The following is a 23,817-nucleotide window of genomic DNA, read 5'->3' as shown; positions in this document are numbered from 1 at the left end:
GAACATTTAACCCCAGAGCTCAAACCCTCTGCCCCAGTATGAACCCTGCTATTCGGTTTTCTAAAACACTGGTACCTGCTTCCTTCTCTTGGATCCAGCTCTCCTCCTCCATACCTCCTCCTGATATTTGTTTTTTTCTCTGCGGTTGCCTCCTTGGCACTCAGTGCTGAAATTAGCTTCAGTATCCTCAGAGCATATACTGTACTTGCTCGTGTTGGCACCTGTGACTCCATCTTTTATTGTGTGGCTGGAGTAAAGGTTTTCAATAAATTCTACCAGTGATAAAGCCCTGCTCTAGAATTCTTTAGAGCCTATGAATTTAGGTTATGTTGAGTATCTCCATGAAGATTAAGAGGAAGAGTCCAACAGTGTCATAGGAGGAATCCTCATGGAATGGACTAGTGGGCTCCATGAGATCAAAGCCCCCAACTCTGGCTCCAGAGTCAGAGAGTCTGACCTGGCTGCAGAGAAGGCTGATGGCACATGAGTAGAATTCTTTGAGGCTCATGAAGTTCCAATACTTTGGCCACCTGATTCGAAGAGCCGGCTCATTGGAAAAAACCCTGATGCTGGGAAAGATTGAGGGCAAGAGGAGAAGGAGGTGACAGAGGATGAGATTGGTTGAATGGCATCACTGACTACTCAATGGACGTGAGTTTGAGCCAACTCCGGAAGATAGTGAAGGACAGGGGAGCCTGGCGTGCTGCAGTCCATGGGGTCACAAAGAGTCAGGCATAACTTAGTGACTAAACAACCACCGCAACATGGGTATATGCAGGATTCAGGCAGGAGGACCTCCAAGGTGTTCTATCAGCTCTCACAGGCTGTTATTTCATGACTGCATCATCTTATCTCAGTCTAGCCTATGGTCTAACATTGGCCAAGATGAGAGGCTGGCAGAGTAAAGAAGATGCAGTGAGTGTGTTCGGAGGCAGAGCTTTCTCTTCCCCTCTACAGAGGTACTACATCTTCCACCTCTTCTCAAGAAATCTTTTGGGGAAGGAGATGAGCCTTGCTGTCCTTATATCCCTCCAGCTCCAACTCTCATGTTTTGGGTCAAAGAAGTTAAAATTGGAGCTGTGAGGGGTGTTGCATTTGGCTGGATCCCGAACTGGTTGATCTTGTCACCTGCGGCTAAGATGTCAGGAGACAGAGTTCCCTCTGCCAAATCTGCTGGGTCTTCCTAAGCCAGTGCTGTTTCTGCATCCATGTGGCCACACCCAATGATCAACCATGGTGGTTGTGCCTTTCCCCACCTCCTGCTGTTTAACCCTGTGAAATGGTGAGAGGTTGCAACTGCTTGCATTTTTGCCTGAAGGAAATTAAACACATATATCTATATGAAAATATAGATATATAACAGTCTATGGGGAAAAAACATTCATCAAGTGTAAAAGGTCTAACAATCTCCATCAAGTTTAAGTAGCAGATTCTGGCTCATTTGACTGTCCATGAGAAATGCTAAAAAAAAAAAAAAAAACAATGCAAGCCATTGGTCCCCAAGTCTCTCCACCACCATTCAAGGAAAGAGCACATGAAAATGTGGAATCTACTTGGCTGGAGAGGATCATTTCTGTGGGCTTTTCAGCTCTGTTTTCCCTTCTGTTATTTGTATTGGTTTTCTTTCTCTCAAACCAGGTATGTGCCTGGTTAGAGAAAGGCTCTTGGTTAACATTTGCAAACCGACAACTCTCCCAATACCTGAACTGAAGGAATTCAGTGCACCTACACAGAGGAAAGGGAAATGTCCCCCTTGATATACTGTTTTTCCAGGTTGTGTTTCTGGGAACCAAATGCTAACTTACCGACTTCTGTAGGTTTCACTGAATACAACTGCATGGAATGCTGTTACTGTTTGCAATGCAACCTAATCTGAACACATTGCCTTTCTTTTTAATCCAAAGGGGACTAGCAGGTTTATTGTGTTTGCATGTGCTTTCCCCCTAGACTCTGGCTGCCCTAACAAGAAATTCAATAAATCTACTTCCAAACCATCTTGCACAAGCTTTGCATGTCCAGTCTGGGCCTGAGGAAATTAACAAGAGAATAGAACATACCATCGACTTGCGGAGTGGTGATAAATTGAGAAGAGAGCATATCAAGCCATTCTCACTGATGTTTAAAGACTCCAGCCTGGAGCACAAGGTAGAGCTGGGTCTCCACAGTGGCTCTTTTTCTGAAATAAATTGTTGTAAATGTTCATGGGACTAGAGAGAGAGCCCAGGGGCTGCGGTTTTGGTTGGTGTGTTTGTGTGTGTTTGTTGGGTTTGGTACTGTCTTTTCTTTTTCTCTTTGAAAATCATGAGTAGACCGAAGGCCATGAAAGGAGATGCTGGTTAGATAAAGAGAGCATCGTTTGCTCTTTATGGAAAAGATGATGGAAAGAACAAAGGAGTTCCTTACACTTTAAGATTGTTAACCCAAGTGACGTTAGCACCCACTTGCCTTTGATTTTCGGTGAATCTGCTACCCTTGTAACCTACTATATGAGGACACCCAACAACCTAATGCAAGCATTAGTGATAAACACTGTCTTTGTTAGACTGTAGACTCCTGTTCTCCCATTTTCCCAGTTGTCCGCTGCTCAGAGTTCCCCTGATGTACGCAGAGTACATGGTAGTGGATTCAGAATTGGATTCCAGTTCCACCTCTGCCACTTCCTTGCTGTGTGATCTTCAGTAAGTGAAGGTGTCTCTGAGCAGGAGATCCTCTCTGTACAATGAGGCTGATGAACATGCCTCCCTGATAATTTAGGATGAAATGCTCCAGGCAATGCCTTGATGAGATCAACTGCTCAAAAGTGGCCACCATTACTGTATTGATGATGACATGGTTTCATGCCCCTTCTCCCCTCCCCCCAGCACCAAACCATGAGTGGGTGCTGTCCCTGGGTAACTAGGCTGCTCCTTTGCACTGATGGAAGCTGACAGACCTTCCTTGGCTGAGCACAGGAGGTGCTCGGCATCTGCAGGAGCCTCCAGCAAGAACAGCAGGGGATTTGCAAGCAAATTTCAGGAGTTTGATTCGATACTCTGCAAAGCTCCAGTGAGCAATTTTTTGCAAGTTTGTTCAGCTGCCTGGGAGATTCTACTTTGCTGGGTTTAGAGAATTCACACTTCCAAGCACATGCTTTATTCCCAGTGAGTCTCTTTGATAACTATCCGAAGGTTGCAAACTCCAAAATTAAGATCTTTACCTGCGATTTACAGTTTGAATGTATTGTATCTATGTACTCACAAAACAAAAGGAAAAGAAACACTTTGCCTATTTAACAACCCACCCACCCCCAACCATTGCAGGTGGATATTTCTTGTTAGTAATATAATTAAATGCATTTTCTATCCTGGCTTCTCCATTGAAGGAGCTAGGAAAGACAGGGTGGTCTTACAAAGAATCTTCTCAATTAGGCTGTGTAAATACCTGTGTCCAGAGCTGTACAAAAACTCCTTTATTCATTCTTGCTGAAGATGTACTTGCTTCACTGATGACCTGACCCCTGCAGACTAGAGATCATTTCTAATGTAATTTTATTCAATAATGTCTGGTGCTGACCTGCAGGCACTGGTGTTGGAGGAGGAACGGATCTAGAGGAGGCACTATATATCAGAGGTTGATTTCTGTGACCAGGGAGGTTCTTCTAGGAGAAGCAAGGGACAGCATCCCCTCCTGAACAGACAAGTGGGGATTAGGACACTGAGAGTCCAGTCTTATACCATCTAGCACATGCTCTGCATCACATGGGCTCCCAGGGGCGGGCAATTGAGGCACACTGGATAGTGCTCACTCCCCTCATGTCACAGAGACAGTCCTCGTTGACTCCTGCTCAGAGACCCTCTCGGGGGCAGCACTACTGCTGAGCAGAGGATGTATCAAAAGTAGTAACCAGTGGTTATTTCACGCTGGAGAAGGACATGGCAACCCATTCCAGTATTCTTGCCTGGGAAACCCCAAGGACAGAAGAGCCTGGCAGGTTACAGTTCATGGGGTCACAAAGACAAGAACTGCAGTTCACGGGGTTGGACATGACTAGCAACTGAACAACAGGCACCATTCTAAGTTATGTGTTTCCCTGGTGACTCAGTGGTTAAGAATCTGTCTGCCAAGCAGGAGATGCGGGTTCAATTCCAGGGTCAGGAAGATCCCCTAGAGAAGGAAATGGCAGCCCACTCCAGTATTCTTGCTGGGAAATCCCATGGACAGAGGAGCCTGGCAGGCTACAGTCCATGGAGTCACCAAGAGTCAAACAGGACTTAGTGACTACATAACAACAATTTCTAAGCTATGAGCACAAACTGACTAACAATGACAGTATGAAATATTGGGTTGGCCAGAGTTCATTAGGGTTTTTCATAAGATGTTACAGAAAAACTCAAACAAACTTTTGGACAACCCAATAGATGTTATAATGAGCCTCCTTTTATAGTTGATGAAATGGAGGCAGGGAGAAATGATTCAATAGCCCACCCAAATTCAAGCTGTCAGTATCGGGATTGCAGTCTGAGCTCACTGTGACCCCAAAGCTAGTGCTCTGGTCTAGTCAGGACACTGCCACTCCCAGGAGCCCTGAGGATCTACTCCCCCAGGCTCTTGTCTAGAGAAGGCAATCCTCTGCCATCTTTGTTCTCTTCTCTTTGAACTTTGGATGAAGTAGAAGGCGCAGGGCAGGGATTTGGGAGAGAGGTCAGGTAAGAAAGGTCCCAGAAGCCTTACCAAAGTAAAAGCAGAGCCTTCAAATCCACAGGACTCCAGAATTAAAGCATAGCATCTGTGTGCAATCTAGTCTGTGGCCAGTGTTTCGGTATACTGGCCTATTGCATCCTCAGGGAAACATTACTATCTCACTCACTTTTGTAAGAGAAAACTGAACCTCTTAGAGGTTAAGTAGAGGTTATAGATCTCAGAATCTGGTTGCCATATTTCATCAACTCTAAGGTACCATCGACTGTGAGGTGTTTGGTTTCTACGCAGCACTAAGAAAAACCACCTAATGGACAGAGTCAACAAGGAAACTCACATGCCTCTCCCTGGGTACTGGTTAGATGAAAAAACAAGCAAACAAAAATCCTCTCCAAGAAGTGGAACTCCAAAATGGAATCCACTTGGTTTTGCCACCTGAGTTCGCACTCTGAATGTGATCTTTAAAAAAAAAAGTCAGGCAGAGAATTTAAAATGGTCTCTGCCAGCAATACAGGATTCCTAGGTTTGATTCCTGGGTCAGGAAGATCTGCTGGAGAAGGGATGAGCTACCCACTCCAGTATTTTGGGGCTTCCCTAGTGGCTCAGCTGATAAAGAATCCGTCTGCCATGCAGGAGACCTGGGTTCAATCTCTGGGTTGGGAAGATCCTCTGGAGAAGGGAAAGGCTACCAACTCCAGTATTCTGGCCTGGAGAATTCATGGACTCTAAAGTACAAGGGGTCGCAAAGAGTTGGACATGACCAAGACTTTCACTTCACTGGGTTCATATTGCCCCCTGGTGACCAGTAGCAGCAATCACAAACCTCCCTGGAGGAATTTAAGATTTTAAGTCTTCACTGACAGTAAGATAACTTTCTGATTTCAGTGTTAAAAGGTAGGGTAAAATTTGTGCATCTTAGATTTGTTGAAATATTTACTGTATTTGTGACACCAAAGTCTTTTCTCTTCCCACTGCCCTACCCTGCTTTTTGAGAGCAAGTTTGGACCATAAAGGTATATTTTCTGAGAGAAAAACTGGAAATGGAAGCAATGATTTTTACCTTGGAAATTCTGTAGGAAGAAAAAGCTTCATTCTGTTTGAACAATATAAGTGAAACTGTTTTCCTCTCCATGTTTATTTGTGAATTGGAGAACACGAAAAACTGCTTTGAAATGTCATCCAGACACTTCTTGGTTACATTAGCTTATAAAAATTAGCATATGTAGCAAGTGTTATGTGAAATGGGACATTTTACCTGCCTCCCAGTATTACATAAATACTTGTTGAGTGATTGAAGACTCAGGTTAGTAAGGAGAATCTTTAAGGAGATTGATTGCCTCACCCTTACAACTGGCCTCAGGCTATATGTTGTGAATCCTAAGATCCAAAAGACATGGGTTGCTTTTGGTCTGACTCTTGGCGGTGGAGTTTCAGGAGAGAAGAATGTGATGTTCTGCTTACTCCCTGCCATGTCATCTCATGGTGGTTCACACATGTCCACACAGAGAAATCTTCCGAGTTAAGCTTCAGAAAGTATGCTCATGACTCCTGTGTCTTAACCAAGTTTAAACAGCACACTTTCCTTCTCTGTCCTCAGGTTTTCTCATCTGTGAAATGAGATGGTTGGGCAGCTCCTGGTAGCTTTCAGCAGTCAATGCTTTGAGGCTGTGAGTTCCCGGAGGTCATGATGAACACATGTCTTGGTTTGCCCAGTTTACATCCGTTTTCTCAATGTAATTATAAATAGCAGCTCCATTCACTCAAAAATCACATGGGTGACAAGTCATGTGACCCCAGGCTTGGATCTTGGCCAGGTTAGAAGTAGTGATTCTCAACATCTTCACCCCCCTGCAACCACATGAGATTTCTGGGAAGACTCCAGAATGGGGGCGGAGCCCTTATCCAGTCATCTAAGGTCCCCTCCACTAAAGAATTTTCTGCCCATCTTTCACTTCCAGCTAAAATTTCCTAAGGGAGCTTACAGATCTCACAGGCAAAAAAAAATTAGAACTGTGATAAAGAGATGTAGGAATCACGGCATTTGTCACATACTGTCAATCATATTGGGTTTTTTCTTCTATTATATATGAATTTTTTTGCAAAAAAGGTAATGCATTTGCCCTAGCGAAAGCTTATACCAAGCATATAAGGCAAAATGAAGAAAATGACACCTCTTATGATCTCAGCCCACAATACCCATTGTTAATATTTTGTCATGTGTCATCCTAGTCTTTCATGAGTGTGATTCTTTTTACTTACCCATGCAATGTGTCTATTAAAACAGGGCCATTTTATACATCATGCCTTGTAAGACAATGTTAAGCATTCTTCACTTGAACTTTTCCCCACAGTAATAAATATTTAGTTACAAAATATTTTTTGTAACTGCATACTATTCCCATGCATATTTTAACTACCTTTGGCTTTTGTTCCCTCAGTTTTTAACTATTACAAATTATAAATTGCATTGCCATTACCAGGGTCATAGTTAAATCATACATCCATGTTTAATTATTTTCTTGGGATACAATCATAAAAATGGGCATAAGAGAATGCACATTTTAAAATACTTGATTTCATTCTGAAATAACCCTCAAAAATTGTGCCTATACTTTTTAAAAATTGCTGACTTGATAAGATACAAGGAGCTTCTTCTTGCCGTATTTAAAAAAATTATTATTGAGGTTAAATGTCTTTCTGTACATGTTTTTTATGTTTTGGTCTTTATATTTCTTCTTTTGTGATCTTCACATTAGTCTTAATTATGTGACTTGAATGTTTGTCTTAATTGTTTTCTTTTATTGTGATGCTCATTTCTGTCTTATTGATTTGTGAGTGTTCTTTATATAGTGAGGATCTTAATCCCAGAACACTTATAGAAAGGTGATATTTCTCAGCCTCTACCCCTTATTTCTCTTCTAGAACAAGGCTCTGAATGAAGCTTAGATGAGGAAGGCAATTAATTACAATTACTTTGATTTCCAAGCCAAAGAAAGACTTTAGTGCCTTTAAGAGAGCTTAATCACACGGAAATAGTTACTGGAGTGACTTCACTCAACTTGATGTTACAAAAACATCAGGACCACCTCAGAATGAGGCAGCTTCTTTATTTTGAATAAAGATTAAGATATGTTTAGTACACACTTCAAAATTGATTGAAAATTTATGTTTTAATGTGGAGTGTTTTATGTTTGAAAGTGAAAGTGAAAAGTGAAGTCGCTCAGTCGTGTCTGACTCTTTGCGACCCCATGGACTGTAGCCTACCAGACTCCTCCATCCATGGGATTTCCCAGGCAAGAGTACTGGAGTGGGTTGCCATTGCCTTTTAGTGGGCTGTTAAAAATCAAATCATATCTATGGCAATTAGATTTCCTTCCTTCTTTCAATGCCAGTATTTTCCTGTTAAATTCTGAAATTTTTTCTTTGAGAAATCAAGGCCTCTTTTGGCACCCTTACAAATTTAAGCAATAAAAAGCCTCTTTGTCCTAGGCTAATAGTTTTCAAATTTGAAGATCTTGTTTAAAATGTACCCCTGCCCATCACTCTGTCCCTAAGATTCTGATTTTGCAGAGGGACCTACATTTTGAGAAAACCCTCCTGGGATTCTGTTGTCCTGAGTTGCCAGCCACACTTCTCCATCCTTGGCTGTACTTTGAAACTTGAGCTAGTCACTTGCTTCATGCCTTCAGGTCACGTCAAAAGGTCCTGGGTTCATAAACAAGGTCCACATGGTCTCAGATAAGCCTAGAAGGATTGTCTCCATAAGCCTTCCAAGGGCTCAGGCTTGGGGGTCAAACAGACACTGGTTCAAATCCTACTTTGAAAATAGTTGTAGGTGCAATGGAGACTTGATTAACTTACAGATCATTATTGGATAATAACAAGTTGATAGACACCCCTGCATACATGCCAAAGCTTCATTTATTTCATAAGTGTTTGAGTGAGTGAAAGTCGCTCAGTCATGTCCGACTCTCTGCAACCCCATGGGCTATAGCCCACCAGGCTTCTTTGTCCGTGGGGATTCTCCAGGCAAGAATATTGCAGTGGGTTGCCGTTTCCTTCTCCAGGGAATCTTCCCAACCCAGGATCGAACCCATGTCTCCCGCATTGCAGGCAGATTCTTTACCATCTGAGCTACCAGGGAAGCTCACAAGTGTTTGGTCTTTGTTAAAAGACAGAGGAAAGAACATAAACTTGTTTACTGAGTAGACATGACTTGAACCCAATTCCTGCTAAATACTGGCTGGGTGATGGAGGCCAAGGTGTTTGATCTCAGTGAGATGACGGTGATCATACCACCTGCCCTTCATTGGATTGTTGTAAAAATCAGATGACATAATACACATATAATAGATGTCTGAATAAATGCAATAGTTATTTTTTCCCTTTCTTTCTGATGAATTCTATGCCAATCCAATTCTGGGTGAGGCTACATCCTCACTTAAATCTTACAATTCTACAGCTTCTTTAGAGAAACTACTTCATTAAAAACAGTGGTAAAGAGCAATCTTAATGTGTCTTATATCTCAGGGTACTAGGGTTATGACTTTCATAAATTCATAACCTTGTAAGGTATATAATAATCAAGTACACACCCATAGCCCATAGATAGTGCTTGCTATGAACTAAGTTCTGTGCTGAATATTTCAAAACATTCATTTAATATTACTTTTATTATGTTCAGTAACCACATAAAAACAAGGATTTGTCACACAAAGAAACCTTTATATAATCCTTTGCTGAGTACAGTTGGTTCTTATATCTGTTCAGAATTTCACTCAGTTTTCTCTATCCTTTATAAAGAAAATCAAAGCTAACCAAAGGCTTAAGAGATTTCAGGAAAAATATGTCACAAATTTTGAAATATTTCTTCTTTCCATAAACTCATATTGGAGTTATAATGAGTGAACTAAAATAGGGAAGAGTTTCAGCAAAGCAGAGGAGGGTAGCTAAATGAATGAAAAATCTCTTAAGATGTTGGATTCTGGGATTAAGTAATGAGAAAAAATGCTTTTGTCTATTTTGGGAAATGTTCAGAATGTGTTGAAGCACACTATTTTTTATTTAGATGCAGACGAGAGATACATGGAACACTGAACCAAGTGATCTCTGGTTTTTGAAGGAATTATTCCTTTGTAGCCTCAGGTTATTCTTGAGTTTTATTGCTCTAGTAAGGTTCAGACTAATAAGAATATTTAGACCATCTTCCTCAGGTAAGATGGACAGATTTCAAAGATGCTTGGGGGGAAAATCATTCCTATTCAAACAATAGCTAAGTGAGAATCCTTTACATTCTTCATATTATCTTGTAAAATTACTACTAATTCTACACCCTCTAGGAGGTCAAATGAGATCAAGGGCTGTGTCACTTGTGTTTTGTTTTTTTTTTATCAGATCAGTTAGCTAGCTCCAGTACCACAAAGCCAGCGTTTTCAGAGTCAGGAGGACCAACTTCATCTGTAATAATCTAGTATAGAATGATACAGTTATGATGATTTCAACCTAAAGTTCATCATCTCAGTCTTTAAAAGTGATCTGATGTTTTATGTGTGGGTATAAGCATCATCTAAACCTACGGGCTTCTAAGCAAAAAGTCAAGGAGCAGTTATCATTCTCATCCCCTCACCATGGCTTGGGCGACTGGGTCCTCAAGAAAGGAAGAGTCTTTCCTCCCCACAGTGAGAGATTTGGAGAAGGGTGAGCTGGGAGAATGGTGGGTTGTAAGCTTTGTAAAAGTTCGTCTTGGAATTCTCATATGGCAATCCATCTCCCTCCCCAGGAAGACTATAATACATTGTGTGCATAGGCGCTCAGTCTTGTCTGACTCTTTGTGACGCCATGGACTATGCAGTCCATGGGATTCTCCAGTCTAGAATACTGAAGGGGGTGAAAGTGAAAGTGAAGTCTCTCAGTCGTGTCTGACTCTTTGCGACCCCATGGACTGTAGCCTACCAGACTCCTCAGTCCATGGAATTTTCCAGGCAAGAATACTGGAGTGGATTCCCATTTCCTTCTCCGGGGGATCCTCCCAACCCAGGGATCAAACCCAGGTCTTCCCAACCCAGGGATCAAACCCAGGTCTCCTGCATTGCAGGTGGATTCTTTACCAGCTGAGCCACCAAGGAAGATCATAATACATTGTCATTGTCAAGACAGATTTACAATACTATGTTATCATTAAGGATCTTCTGTCATTCCTGGGGTGGCATCCTCTCTGTCTCACACTTCTGAAGCTGTCCATCTTAAATACGCATTAGCATGATTCCTTGTGACTTTGTTAAAGATGAGACCACCTGTGTTTGAAGGTCAGATCTCTTAGGAAGAAGTATACCAGTGAGACATTCCTCAGATACACCTGTCCCTCATAGAATTACCTCCTGGTAATATTTTGGTTAGACACCAAGATAGGAAATAGAGTCTATTTCAAAATATGAAAGGACTGAAAATTAGTTTCTTGGTTTTTACTGTAATTATGTCTTTCACCCAAATGATCTAATTTAAGAGTGCTCTAGTCAGTGCCAGGTCTCACAATGCATGGATCCAACAATAGAATGGAGGTTACATTCTTTAGTTCACTCATGCAAAATGAGTAGATTGTCTCAGTTGAGATTCTTAACATATTAACTTATATTAGTGAGAGATGCGCTAGAAAACTATCATTCTTCAAATTAGATTTATCCAAAGATGGAATGGGCTGTCAACTGAGGGACTGACTTCTTCATCACTGGAAATGTTCCAGTAGGAGTTAATGGCTCATTTCTGAGGTTTTACCAAGTGAAATCAGCATTCATTAAAGTTAGATCAAGGTGACAAATAAAATCCCCACTCCACCTATAAAATTTTTCAATCCAAATAAATACATGAAAAAAAAAGACAAAAATAATTGTGGTTTGGGCTAGATTATTGCTTTGGTCTGAAGTGTCCTCTACAACTTATAGAGATGTAAGAATTTAGTAAGTACGTTTTAGCTCATAGTCAAAATTGCTCCTTGGAATAAATGCTATGACAAACATAGATGGCATGTTAAAAAGCAGAGACATCGCTTTTCAGACCAAGGTCTGTATAGCCAAAGGTGTGTTTTTTCCAGTAGTCATGTACAAATGAGAGAGTTGGGCCATAAAGAAGGTTAAATGCTGAAGATTTGATGCTTCTGAACTGTGGTGCTGGAGAAGACTCTTGAGAGTCCCTTCAACAGCAAGGAGATCAAACCAGTCAATCCTAAAGAAAATCAACCCTGAGTATTCACTAGAAGGACTGATGCTGAATCTGAAGCTCCGATACTTTGGCCAACTGATGCAAAGAGCCAACTCATTGGAAAGACTCTAATTCTGGGCAAGATTTGGGGCAGGAAGAGAAGGAGAAGGGGGCAACAGAGAATGAGATGGTTGGATGATATCACCAACTCAGTGGACATGAGTTTGAGCAAACTCTGGGAGATAGTAGAGGACAGGGAAGCGTGGTGTCCTGCAGTCCATGGGGTTGCAAAGAGTCAAACACAACTTAGCAACTGAACAGCAACTACAACAACAAATTAGAGAATCTAGCAGAGTGGGGTGATTTCCCTCTGACCCACCTAGGATGATTTCCCAGGCCTGTCTCAGGCAAAGAAACATAAAAAACTAGAAACTCTGTCCATCACCTTTGTAAGCTAACTTCCCTAGTCATATCTCTATAGATGAAGAATATAGAACGGGCTTTTCCTTGTGTGAGCACACTTCAGTTCCAAGCTTCCTTATGAAAGACCTAGGAAGTCATAGGTCCTGATGGCTCTGAGTTCATTTATGAACATGTCTTTCAAGAGAATGCAGGGCCAACATCCACAGACAATGAACAAAATGGAACACAAGTTCTTCCTGCTCTACGTCCTTGGAAGGGAACCCAAGTTCCAACCTAATCAAATCAAGTAGGAAATTTTCATTTTTAAAACATTTTTTTAACTATTTGAAAGTTGGTGGTCCCTCTTATTCTGTTGCATTTAATAAAATCCACTGTATCTTTTATTTTCTTCCCTGTTATTCATTCACCTATTTAGGCCTTAGGAAAAAGGTTCTTTATTTTGCTTTGCTTTGTGATGAGGATCCATAAATTAATCATGAAAATGCAGCAGTGCCAATGTATTAGACTGATTCATGAAGTGTTTTAAGGTCCATTCTTTGCCCAGATCATGCTTCACTTTCATTCTAATGAAGATTTACATAGACTCAAATTTTTAACACGTTTTCTTTCTTTGTATTGTAAACCACATCACTGAAATATGATCGTTCGCCTTGTGAAGATGATTTTATCTTAAAAACAGCAAAATCTCAGCAGATAAATGTTAAGTAGTTAGAATAGGAAAAAAGAGTCCAGAATGGTGGTGGCTAAAAGACAAGGAAGGGAAAAGCCCCCGAAAATAGAACAAAGGATGGTCCGAGGACTGGAGTGGGGACCTCAGGTAGAACAAACAGCATTCCTGGCTAGCCCAATTTACATAGGGCAGACCCAGGGGAGGAGAAGAAATGTGTAAAAAGAGGAGCCAAGGGTCCAGGGGTGTCTCTCTCGCTCGCTCTCTCTCGCTTGCTCTCTTTTCTCCTCATCTTTTGGATTGGCATGCCCTCACGCCTCAAGGATGTATTTTCCTTTATTTTCTAAATAAAACTGAGCTGTAACATGGAGCTGTAACTCTGATCTGCCTGAGAGCTGTGACACCGTCTGTCCAAGAGCTGCGATTGTGACATGGTCTGTCCAAGGGCTGTGATGCTGGTCCATCGCTTCAGATTTTTGTTGTGATGAGACAGAACCGAGGAAATTACACACTTCCCTGACATAGTATGGACTTCCCTGGCGGCTCAGATGGTAAAGTGTCTGCCCGCAATGTGGGAGACCCAGGTTTGATCCCTGGGTCGGGAAGATCCCCTGGAGAAGGAAATGGCAACCCACTTCAGTACTCTTGCCTAGAAAATTCCATATGGAGGAGCCTGGTGGGCTACAGTCCAAGGGGTCGCAAAGAGTCAGACACGACTGAGCGACTTCACTTTCTTTCTTTCCCGACATAATATGGCCGATGAGACCTTGAACTTTGGGGTCAAACAGTCTAGAGTCCCTCTTTACAATCTGTGAGGTCCTGCTTGTGTTACTCAATAATTCTAATTTTCAGTTTCATTATCTGCAAAATGGGGATATGATAAATACAATCTTCTTAAAAATGTTGATATGATAATTAAATGAGATCATCCACAAGAAGCACATTGCCTATTGCCTACTCATTATTATTCAATTTGTTATACTAGATTTTGGCTCTTTTCTGAACTGACCCTTTCCTGAATCAACCAAAACCCTACACATTGAAAAATAATAGTAGTTGTTCCTTTCTATCAGCAGGGCATTGATTCCAGGACCATAGATACCAAGATCATACAATGATGTAGTATTTGCACATAATCTACACGCATCCTCTCATATACTTCAAATCATCTCTAATTTGCGTACAATTCAATGCTATGTTAATAGTTGCAGATACAGTGTAAATACTATGTAAATAATTACCAGTGAGTAGCAACTTCAGGTTTTGCTTTGGGAAACTTTCTGGAATTTTTTTTTTCACGAATATTTTTGATTTGTGGTTGTTTGAATCTGCTGGTGTGGAACCCCTGGATACAAAGGGCTACCTATAATCAAAATTCTAATCTAAGCTCTCAAAGGAAGCATTTGTAATTTGTTCCAAGTATTATGGCCTTTTTAATGGGTATTAATCTCATCCACAGTTAGCTCAGTTACTGTCTTCAGGCCATTTCCTGTCCAAAGACAATGGTGTAGTAGAGCAAAAACTCCACTAGGAGCCAGGAGATGTGTCTTATTGTCTGAACTTTGCCACCAACCACTTGATTGACTTTGACCTGTTCTTTCCCATCTCTGATTCTCAAGTTCCTCATTTTTAATGTATGCAATGGCCAAGTCCTCTTATACATCAAGGACTTGGTGAATTATAAGGGCCCAGTGGTCATTTCCAAGGACACTTTTTCCAAAGGTCCACGGAGAAAGGACAATTCTACCTGTTTGGTGAAGGATCTTTTAGGAGGCAAAGGAAGGAATAAGGACAAAGTCTTTTCCTAAGACAAAAGATCACATAGGAGATTGTAATTCCCATTAGAAGAATCCTTTCTAACATGATGGACCCATCAGTCAGCAACATTTTGGGGCGCCCTATTGAGTGCAAGGTACAGTTATGTACAGAAAAATCGAAGACAGTATTCTAGAAAGCAACACTTGCAAGAAAATGTAACAAATACAGTAAGTCCCTTACATACGAGTGTTTATGCTGAGAACTTTCAAAGATGCAAGCGTGTGTTCTTCAGTGTTAGGTGGGAGTGAACTTGCAGCTTGCCCTCTGCCTCCTACTGCTGACGACCCTTCAGCCCTGCCATCTCCCACCTCCTCTGTCTCCTCCATCAGTAACTCTTCTTGTCTGTTCACTCGATGCCAGCCCCTGTATGCCAAATGTTGTACTTTCCAAGGTACTGAAGATTGAAAATGCATTCTTTATTTTCTGTGTTTGTTTGCTTTTTACATATGCTATTTTTGTGAAAAGTACTATAAGCTTATTACAGTATAATACCATAGAGCGATTATGTTACTTACCTAGATTAACTTTGTTGGACTTACGAGCAAACTGGACTTACACACTCTTGGAAAGGAACTCATTTATATGTAGGGGACTTACTGTATAGCAATAAAATATGTATAATTCATTGATTATAGTAAATAATTATATAAGGTTACCATGTGCTATATCCACGACTATAAGCACCTTATGTAAATTGACTCATTTCATCCTCCCAGCAACCCACCCAAGATAGCTTTTATTACTGTCCCCTTTTTCTGGGTGAGGAAACTGTGACATGGAAAACTTGGTAAATTTGTCCAAGGTTACGTTGCTCCTAAGTGTTGAAGCTTGGATTCAAACCCTGGTAGTCAAGCTCTAAATTACGCCATGCTCACCACTAAGACATAAAGGAGTAAATGGGGCCAAGTGAGGACAGAGAAGAGGCAAGATAAAGAGTCTAACTATGGCAGGAAGGAGAATACGTGTAACTTAATATAGCTGTGAACCAGAGCCTTCAGATCTTCACAAGTCAAGAGGAAGTGAAATGAATCACCACTCAGTCTCAGCACCCTCTCATTCTAAGCCAATTAGGGATGTTCTTTCCACAGTTCTGTCTCCTTTGCATTTCCAAAGTAACAATGCACTCCATTATGAAACCAATATTTTATATTTAATTGGTCTCATCTTCACAAATCTTATAAGTTTCTTCCTTTCTGTGACCTGTGCTAAGCACTGGAGCTCAAACATGAAAATGATAGCAGTTATTATTAAATTCTAGCATAACAAAATACAGTAAAATGGAACAGCTTTGCAAAACCTATGAATTATATTCATTTCCCCATTTGACAGATAAGAAAACTGAGGTTGAAAGGAATTGGCTTTGTTCACTGTGAAACACTGACAGGGTGGAGGCTTTGGGGGCCAAGTAAGTCCTCCTACTTTATCACCAACCAACTTGCCATTTGAAGAAAATGAGCTTGCTCAAAATCATGTTCACTGAGTCAGTGATGCCATCCAACTATCTCATCCTCTGCTGCCCTCTTCTCTTCCTGCCCCCAATCTTCCCAGCATCAGGGTCTTTTTCAGTGAGTCAGCTCTTCACATCAGGTGGCCAAAGTATTGGAGCTCCAGCTTCAGCATCAGTCCTTCCAATGAATAGTCAAGGGTTGGTTTCCTTTAAGATTAACTGGCTTGATTTCCTTGCAGTCCAAGGAATTCTCAGGAGTCTTCTTTAGCACTAGTTTGAAAGCATCAATTCTTCGGCACTCAGCCTTCTTTATGGCCCAACTCTCTCAACTGTACATGACTACTGGAAAAACCATAACTTTGACTATATGGACTTTGTCAGCAAAGTGATGTCTCTGCTTTTTAATATGCTGTCTAGGTTTGCCATAGCTTTTCTTCCAAGGAGCAAGAGTCTTAATTTAATGGCTGCAGTCATTGTCCACAGTGATTTTGGAGCCCAAGAAGATAAATTTTGTCACTGTTTCCATTTTTTCCCCACTTATTTGCCATGAAGTGATGGGACCGGATGCCATGATCTTAATTTTTTGAATGTTGAGTTTTAAGCCAGCTTTTTCACTCACCTCTTTCAACTTCATCAAGAGGCTCTTTAGTTCCTCTGCTTTCTGCCATTATGGGGGATTATATACAAGAAAAATTATTATCATTGTTTTTAAAATCGCATTATCAAATCTATGTAACCAAGTTGGTTTGAAATCAGTCAACAAAGAATAATTAGGTCTTGTGCAATTGGTTGTTAGAAAGAATTCAGACATTTATCATTCTTTGAATTAACTGCTTTGTGACTAGCTCTTATTTTGAAGTGGGTATGTGTGGGTCTCTCTGATGGTGCCCTTTCTTAGGCAGTGCTCTGGAAAACTGTCAGTAACATGAATTTTCTATCATTTTATCAAGAGTGAAGGTGCTTCGTGATTTTTCAGGGACATGTTCACCTCTAGGTATGGAGCAGGTTGTCAGCAAACAGGCGCTGGACTCAGCACCAGTGAGTAGAAAAAACATTGCCCTCTGACAGCAATGAATGTGCAGTTTCTGAGCTGCGTTGGTGCCTGCACCATGGAGTTCACTAACTGCAGGTCATTTCCACTCTCCAAATCACAGCCATGACAGTGAGCAGCAAGTTCAGTCTAAAACCCAGACCACACCAAGGAGTAGGCAAGAGAGTAAAAATCATGCTACCAGGGATTGGACTCCCAACAACAAGTTGGACTGATTTTACTATTTCATTGACCCAAGCAAGTCTTCTTTTGGTATTAGGGACATAGAACATGAGAACTCTATTTACTGGCTTCCTTCATAAAATCATGGTGAAATTCAAATTGGGAATCAAAGACATTGCAGTCAGACTTAGCTTTCTGTTCCCACTCCTCAAAATGTTGTGTGCTATGTGGGCTATGGTGAGTTACTAGACCTCTCTGGCATTAAGACAAAAAGAGGGACTTGGTTGTAGGCTAACTTTAAGATCTTTTTCAGTTTTAAAAAATCCTTTCTTCCTTCTGAAGGAATTGGATTATTCCTCAGTTTAGTGACTCAAAGACAGTTCAGGAAACTAGGCAGGACTAAGACAAGTATATACACGTTCAGTGCTGACCTTCCAGAAGCTTTTAAGGGTGGACAATGAAATTACTGAGTACTCTGGATAATCAAAATAAAGTTAGTACCATTCCCCAGGGCCACCTCGAGCAGACAACAGAAGGACAATCAAGCATATTGGTCCATCAGTCTTGGTTTCTCTTGTACAAAATGAAAGGACTGCCCTTGCTGGAGATTTTCTTGGCCATTTTCTATTCTAAGACTCCATGATTTTATTTTTCAATAGTTTTCATGAAAAAGGGAGGCAGAAGGACTCTATGGTCAAAAATTTCCTTTTGTCCCCAAGAGCAAGATCCTTAAATGACTTAACGTTTACTCATGAAGAAAGTCCATGTGAATTTGATTTGCTACGTATATGGATGTGTGCTCTTCTGTTTTGTTCAGATGATGTGAGTTCAGAGGAAGGAAGAGAACTGATTTATAAACTCATGCAAAGTCCCTCTCCCATTCCCTTTTGCTATAAAGGAAATTGGTTCCCTTTTGCTATAAAGGAAATCATATTCACCCCTGGGCTCTCACTGGAAGGCTGGTGGGAGGGATGGAGGTAATGCCCGCAAAGATTTATTAACATATGGATGACTCTTAATGTCAAATATATATATGTGTATATATATATATACACATATATATATATATAAATGCCTTATCTTTTCTTGATGTTTCCCCCTGACTCCAAACACTGGTAAAAACTTAACTTTTCCAAGAGACCAACGCTGCTGCAATGTAATTCATTCTCCCTTTTTTTTTAATTACAGTATTCTCAAATGAGGGATGAAGTATTCAAATCAAACTTGGTCTGTGCATTTATCGTTCTTCTATTTATCACGGCAATACAAAGCTTGCTTCCTTCTTCAAGGTAAATATAAAAGGACTGAGTTATCAGATGAAATGTCTCTGAGAGCTGATGGGCCCTCACCTGGAGCCAGCCACTGACCTTTTCAAGGGATCGGAATTTGAAATAACAGGATCTCAGATTCATAGCCAAATATTTGATGATAGCAGGGTCTGTTTTGGTTGTATAACTCTGCATAATAACCTCATTACTCTCCCAAGGCAAGAGCTTTTTCCCAATCTCAATAGAAACAACAACAAAAATCAACATAGGGTTCCCTCGTATTTGACATGGCACCCATGAATGCAGAAAGTAAGTATAAATCCCTCCATCACCATCAATGGGTCCCTTTGTTAACTGCATCTTTATTGTTCATAGATAGAGTATCCTAGCTTTCAGGGTCAGCAAAATTGGCACTCTCATAATACTGCAATCAAATATATGTGGCCATTCCCTGATCCAAATTCTTTACATATACCAACACATTTAATTCTCATGACAACCCTATGGGGTAAGTACTATTATTATCCCCACTTAAAAAGGAGAAAACTGAGGCTCAGGGTAGTGAATAGAGTTGCCTAACATCTCACAGTTAAAAAATGTTACAGCCTAGATTCAAACCAGATTCCACAGCCTGGAGATCTTAACACTCTATTAGACACAGACTTGCATCATACAGGTTACAGGTGCAAGAGCCAGCATTTGAATTTAGTTCTAGATTCATCCAATGGCCATGTTTTTTGCTGTCTCCTGTACGGGAAGGTAGCACTTGCCTTTTTCAGATAAATTCCCTTCCCCCTAAACTTGCCAGGAATTTCCCCCTGTTGCATGGTTAAAAATAACATCAACAAATATTAGTTGAATGTCTAATACAGGCAATGCAACTCGCCGGCCCCTCGGGATGGTATCATTTTGCAGGAGGAAGTCTGCATCTCCTAAGACATAATTTAGTGAGAGAGAGAGATTTTAATAATGGCTTCCAGTTACTGAGCATCTATTATGTGCTAAACCCTTCACACAGATTGTCTCAATAAAGCTTCAAAAATAACCAATAAGTGAGGCAGCATTCTAATCCCCATCCATATAGTGATGGAGCTGGATTAACAGAGACAGTCTGTGCTTTTAATTACTTAATTGGTTTATGCCAAAATCAGTGATTCATCCTGCCTAGGTGGTTTAAAGAAAGTTGGCAGAAGGGTTGATGTTTTGAGCTGAGCAGGATGAGGGAAAAAGAGTGGAAGGGTGTTCCCAGTTTAGAAAACAGTGCAGGAAAAAGCCCAGGGATGTGAAAAACCTCGTGTCTGTAACACAGTGAGTAAGTGGAAGACTCTAGAGCATTTGTAAAGCATTTGTACAAGGATTTGGTGGGGGCCATGGCTGGATAGGGAGGTAACCAGCAGGAGTTCAATGTCAGCATGCTATGTTAAGGAATTTTATAATTGAATCTGGAAGTAAGAAGGAGACCCTGAAGGTTTTTGAGGACTGTTATAGCACAATTCTGTGAAAGAAAGATGTTCGACTCGAGGGCATGGCAATGCTTGACCTTTTCCTGATTAGCAAGGATATAAGGAGAAAGAATCAAACCAGTCAGTCCTCAAGGAAATAAACCCTGAATATTCATTGGAATGACTGATGCTGAAGCTGAATCATCTTTGACCACTTGATGTGAAGAGTCAACTCATTGGAAAAGACACAGATGCTGGGAAAGATTGAAGGCAAAAGGGAAGGGGGGCAGTGGAGGATGAGATGGTTAGATGGCATCACTGACTCAATGGATATGAATTTGAGCAAATTCCAGGAGATAGTAGAGGGCAGAGGAGCCTAGTGTGCTGCAGTCCATGGGGTCACAAAGAGTCGGACATGACTTAGCGATGGAACAACAACAAAGGAGAAAGGGGATTCCGGGAAAATGGTGATACATCTCTGAAATTATATGTTTCTGAATTTCTCAGAATCTGAGCAACTAGATAGCAAAACCAAAAACCTCAAGGACCGTATTTGCAACAAACAGAATTAATGTGATAGACCCATAAATTTCAAAATGGGAATGACAGTCTCCCAAGAGCCCCAAGACTGGTATGATATCAGTATCTGTGGAAGGAATTGGAAAGAAACAAGCAGATATCTGTCAGATCCAGGAAGAGAAGAGTCCCAGTATTGCCAACAGATGTCCACTGGAAAGTGCCTTGGACCAAAGCACAAAAGCAACTGAAAGTGGGAAAGGGTTTGCCCAATCCAACATCAGGTGAGCATGAAGATTTATAGTTAAGGTTCAAAGAGCTACAATCATCAGACCCTGTGAGCTCCTAAAACTGATCAACCAAATCCCCCTCCCAGGACAGGGCCCTGTGTGAATAGGATCAAAATTACTCACAGTAAGGGTTATAGTGAAGAAGAAAAGGGATGGTCCAATTAAAAACTGAAAAGGAATCTAGCCATCAAGTTTTGAATGCTATATGAAAGCATTAAAGGACGCTCTGTGGGGGCTTCCCCGGTGGCTCAGTGGTTAGGAATCCACCTTGCAATGCAAGGGACACAGGTCTGATCCCCAGTCCAGGAAGATCCCACATAATGGAGCAACGAAACCTGTGCGCCACAACTACTGAGCCTATACTCTAGAACCCACGAGCCACAACCACTGAGCCCGCATGCTGCAACAACTGAAGCTCATGCACCCGAAGCCTGTGATCCTCTACAAGAGAAGCCGCTGCCATGAAAACAATAGACCCTGCTCACTGCAACCAGAGGAAGGCTGCATGCAGCACCAAAGACCCAGCACAGACAAAATAAAATAAATCTTTTTTTAAAGACAAGAAAACTCTATGGAGTTTAAAAAACAACAACAACAACAACTATTCCAACCCATACTTCTTTATAAATTCTCTTTTTTTCTTGTAATAGCTTCGTATGGGATTGCCACCAATACATTTTGTTACTAATTTTTGTTCTGCACAAATTTTGCTAATTACACAAAAATTAGCAACAGAATGTATTGGTGGCAATCTCATACGAAGCTATTATAAGAAAAAGAATTAAAAGTAGATTAGCACTTTTCTCTACAGCAATAATTAACACAATGTTGTAAATCAGCTATACTTCAATAATAAAGTAAAAATAGATTGATATCCTTATTGGCAATGACACTCCAAAAGACATGCTTACAACAGATACCAAAATTTTAACCTACCAGCTGAAACCCTTAATGTGATTCAAAGCAGCCTGTAACAACCTAAATCGGAATTAGAAACAACTTAGAAATTTGGGATGAGTGCTCAAAAAGGAAATAAAAGAAAGGTACATTTCAGGAATGAAGATTTAATGTGAGGAAACATAAGCCACATAAATGCAGCACATAATGCCTTAAGAGAAATAGAAGGTGGAAAGGAAGAATATTTTTAAAGTAAAAAAGGAGATTTAAAGGATTGGCAGAGCCCTATCCCCCACACCTTATCACCATCAAGAATCCAGTATATTATTCGAGGACATGACTGAAAGAACTGCAAGACCCAGGCTCTTTCTGATAAGTGGGATTCTCTAAGCAAGAATACTGGAGTGGGTTGCTGTTGGTCCTTTATTGGACCGGAACCTGGTGGTCCAGAATCAATGATGAGAGAGTGAAAGAAGGAAAAAGGCTAATATTCCCCGGGTTACGCAGCCGGCTTTCACGCTCCAGGGAATCAGCCAGAAATAGAGAGAGAGAGAGAGAGGAAGAAAGAAAGACACAGGGACCCAAGCTCTGATGGAGCAAAAGTGTTTTAATCAACATGGTGTGGGCATATATACTGTCTTACAAGGTAGTTATTCTCAGCAAAGATAAAGATTAAAATTCCAGACTTACAAAACATAAGGCGATTCATATTAAAGAGAGAGGGTTGTAAACGATCACTTTTTACCGATCACTTTTTACCGTATGGTTCATAAGAAGGAAGAGGGTACTTATCACCGTATTGAAAAATTAACAAAGGAGATGCCTGGATTCCTCAGCCCCGGGGAAGGGCTTGCCCCTCCTCTTAATTCCTGAATATTCAGAAATTAGTAAGGAACAGAGGATTCCTGACAGATCCAAAACAGCACACAGGAAGCCTCCTGTTAAATGCTTCTTGACAGGTTGCCATTACCTTCCTCAGGGGCTCTTGCCAACCCAGGGATCAAGCCCGGGTCTCCTGCACTGCAGGCAAATTCTTTACCGTCTGAGCCATCAGGGAAGCCCAATGAATACTTAGGGGAGCTCAGTCCAAGAGAAGAGCCAAACACAAGGAAACAAGAAGAATCTGGAGCCACTGGTACCTATAGATACAGTACTCAGCAGAGCCCACCCCTTAGCCTGATTAATACATTAATGAATCCTCAGAGTGAAGGTCTGTTCACCTCAGTTTCTATAACCTAATATGATATGACCAGTTTTCAACAGAAAATTACAAGGCATACCAAAAAGGAAGAAGAGACAAAGCAATCATCAGAACCAGACTCAGGTATGACAGAGTTTGTTGAAATTATCAGCATGAGAACTTGAAATAGCTATTACTACATACCAAGGGTTCAACTGGGAAAAGTAGACATGGTTCAAGAAACGATGGAAGTTCTAAGAAAAAGTCAAAAAGAAACACACTAGAACTCAAAAACACCATAACAGAAATAATGAATGTCTCTGATGGTCTCATCAATAGATTCAACAAGGTCAAGGAAAGAACCAGTGAGCTTGAATATAGGTCAGCAGAAACTTCCCAAATTGCAATGCAAAGAGAAAAATGAAATGAAAAAAATAATAAAGATCAAAGCATCCAAGAACTTTGGGACAATTCCAAAAAGTGTAACTTATGCATCATCAGAATGCCAGAAAGAGATGAAAGGAGATCTGAGCAGGAAAATCTTTGAAGTAATAATGGCTGAAGATTTTCTTAAGTTAATGACAGATACCAAATCACAGAACCAGGAACCTCAGAGAACACTAGACAGGATAAACACAATAAATAAATAACCAGATAAGTAAGTAGCACACTTAAGTATGTCATATTCAAATAGCAAAAAACGAAAGACAAAGAAAAAATCTTCACAGAAGACTGGAGTGGTGAGGGTAGGGGAGTTACTACTTACCTACGGAGGAACAGGAAGA

The 23,817-nt window shown here is 40.8% G+C and overlaps 1 protein-coding gene across 4 annotated transcripts in view; it reads left to right on the top strand.

The window, feature by feature from the left end:
- ADCY8 (adenylate cyclase 8) overlaps window positions 1-23,817 on the top strand; it is a 226,878-nt gene that overhangs the window by 138,839 nt on the left and 64,222 nt on the right. For 3 of the 4 annotated variants that reach the window (XM_043484063.1, XM_043484064.1, XM_043484065.1), the window contains exons 8-9: window positions 1,948-2,145; window positions 18,628-18,728. In XM_043484063.1, coding sequence (XP_043339998.1) covers window positions 1,948-2,145; window positions 18,628-18,728 — 299 coding nt within the window. The remainder of the gene's footprint in view (window positions 1-1,947; window positions 2,146-18,627; window positions 18,729-23,817) is intronic. The other variant, XM_043484066.1, reaches the window with a different exon arrangement.

This window comes from Cervus canadensis, chromosome 12 (genome assembly GCF_019320065.1).
Source record: "Cervus canadensis isolate Bull #8, Minnesota chromosome 12, ASM1932006v1, whole genome shotgun sequence".
In the NCBI taxonomy this organism is placed as follows: domain Eukaryota; kingdom Metazoa; phylum Chordata; class Mammalia; order Artiodactyla; family Cervidae; genus Cervus; species Cervus canadensis.
Note: the sequence above shows the minus strand (reverse complement) of the source record. Positions and strands in the feature narration are given on the sequence as shown.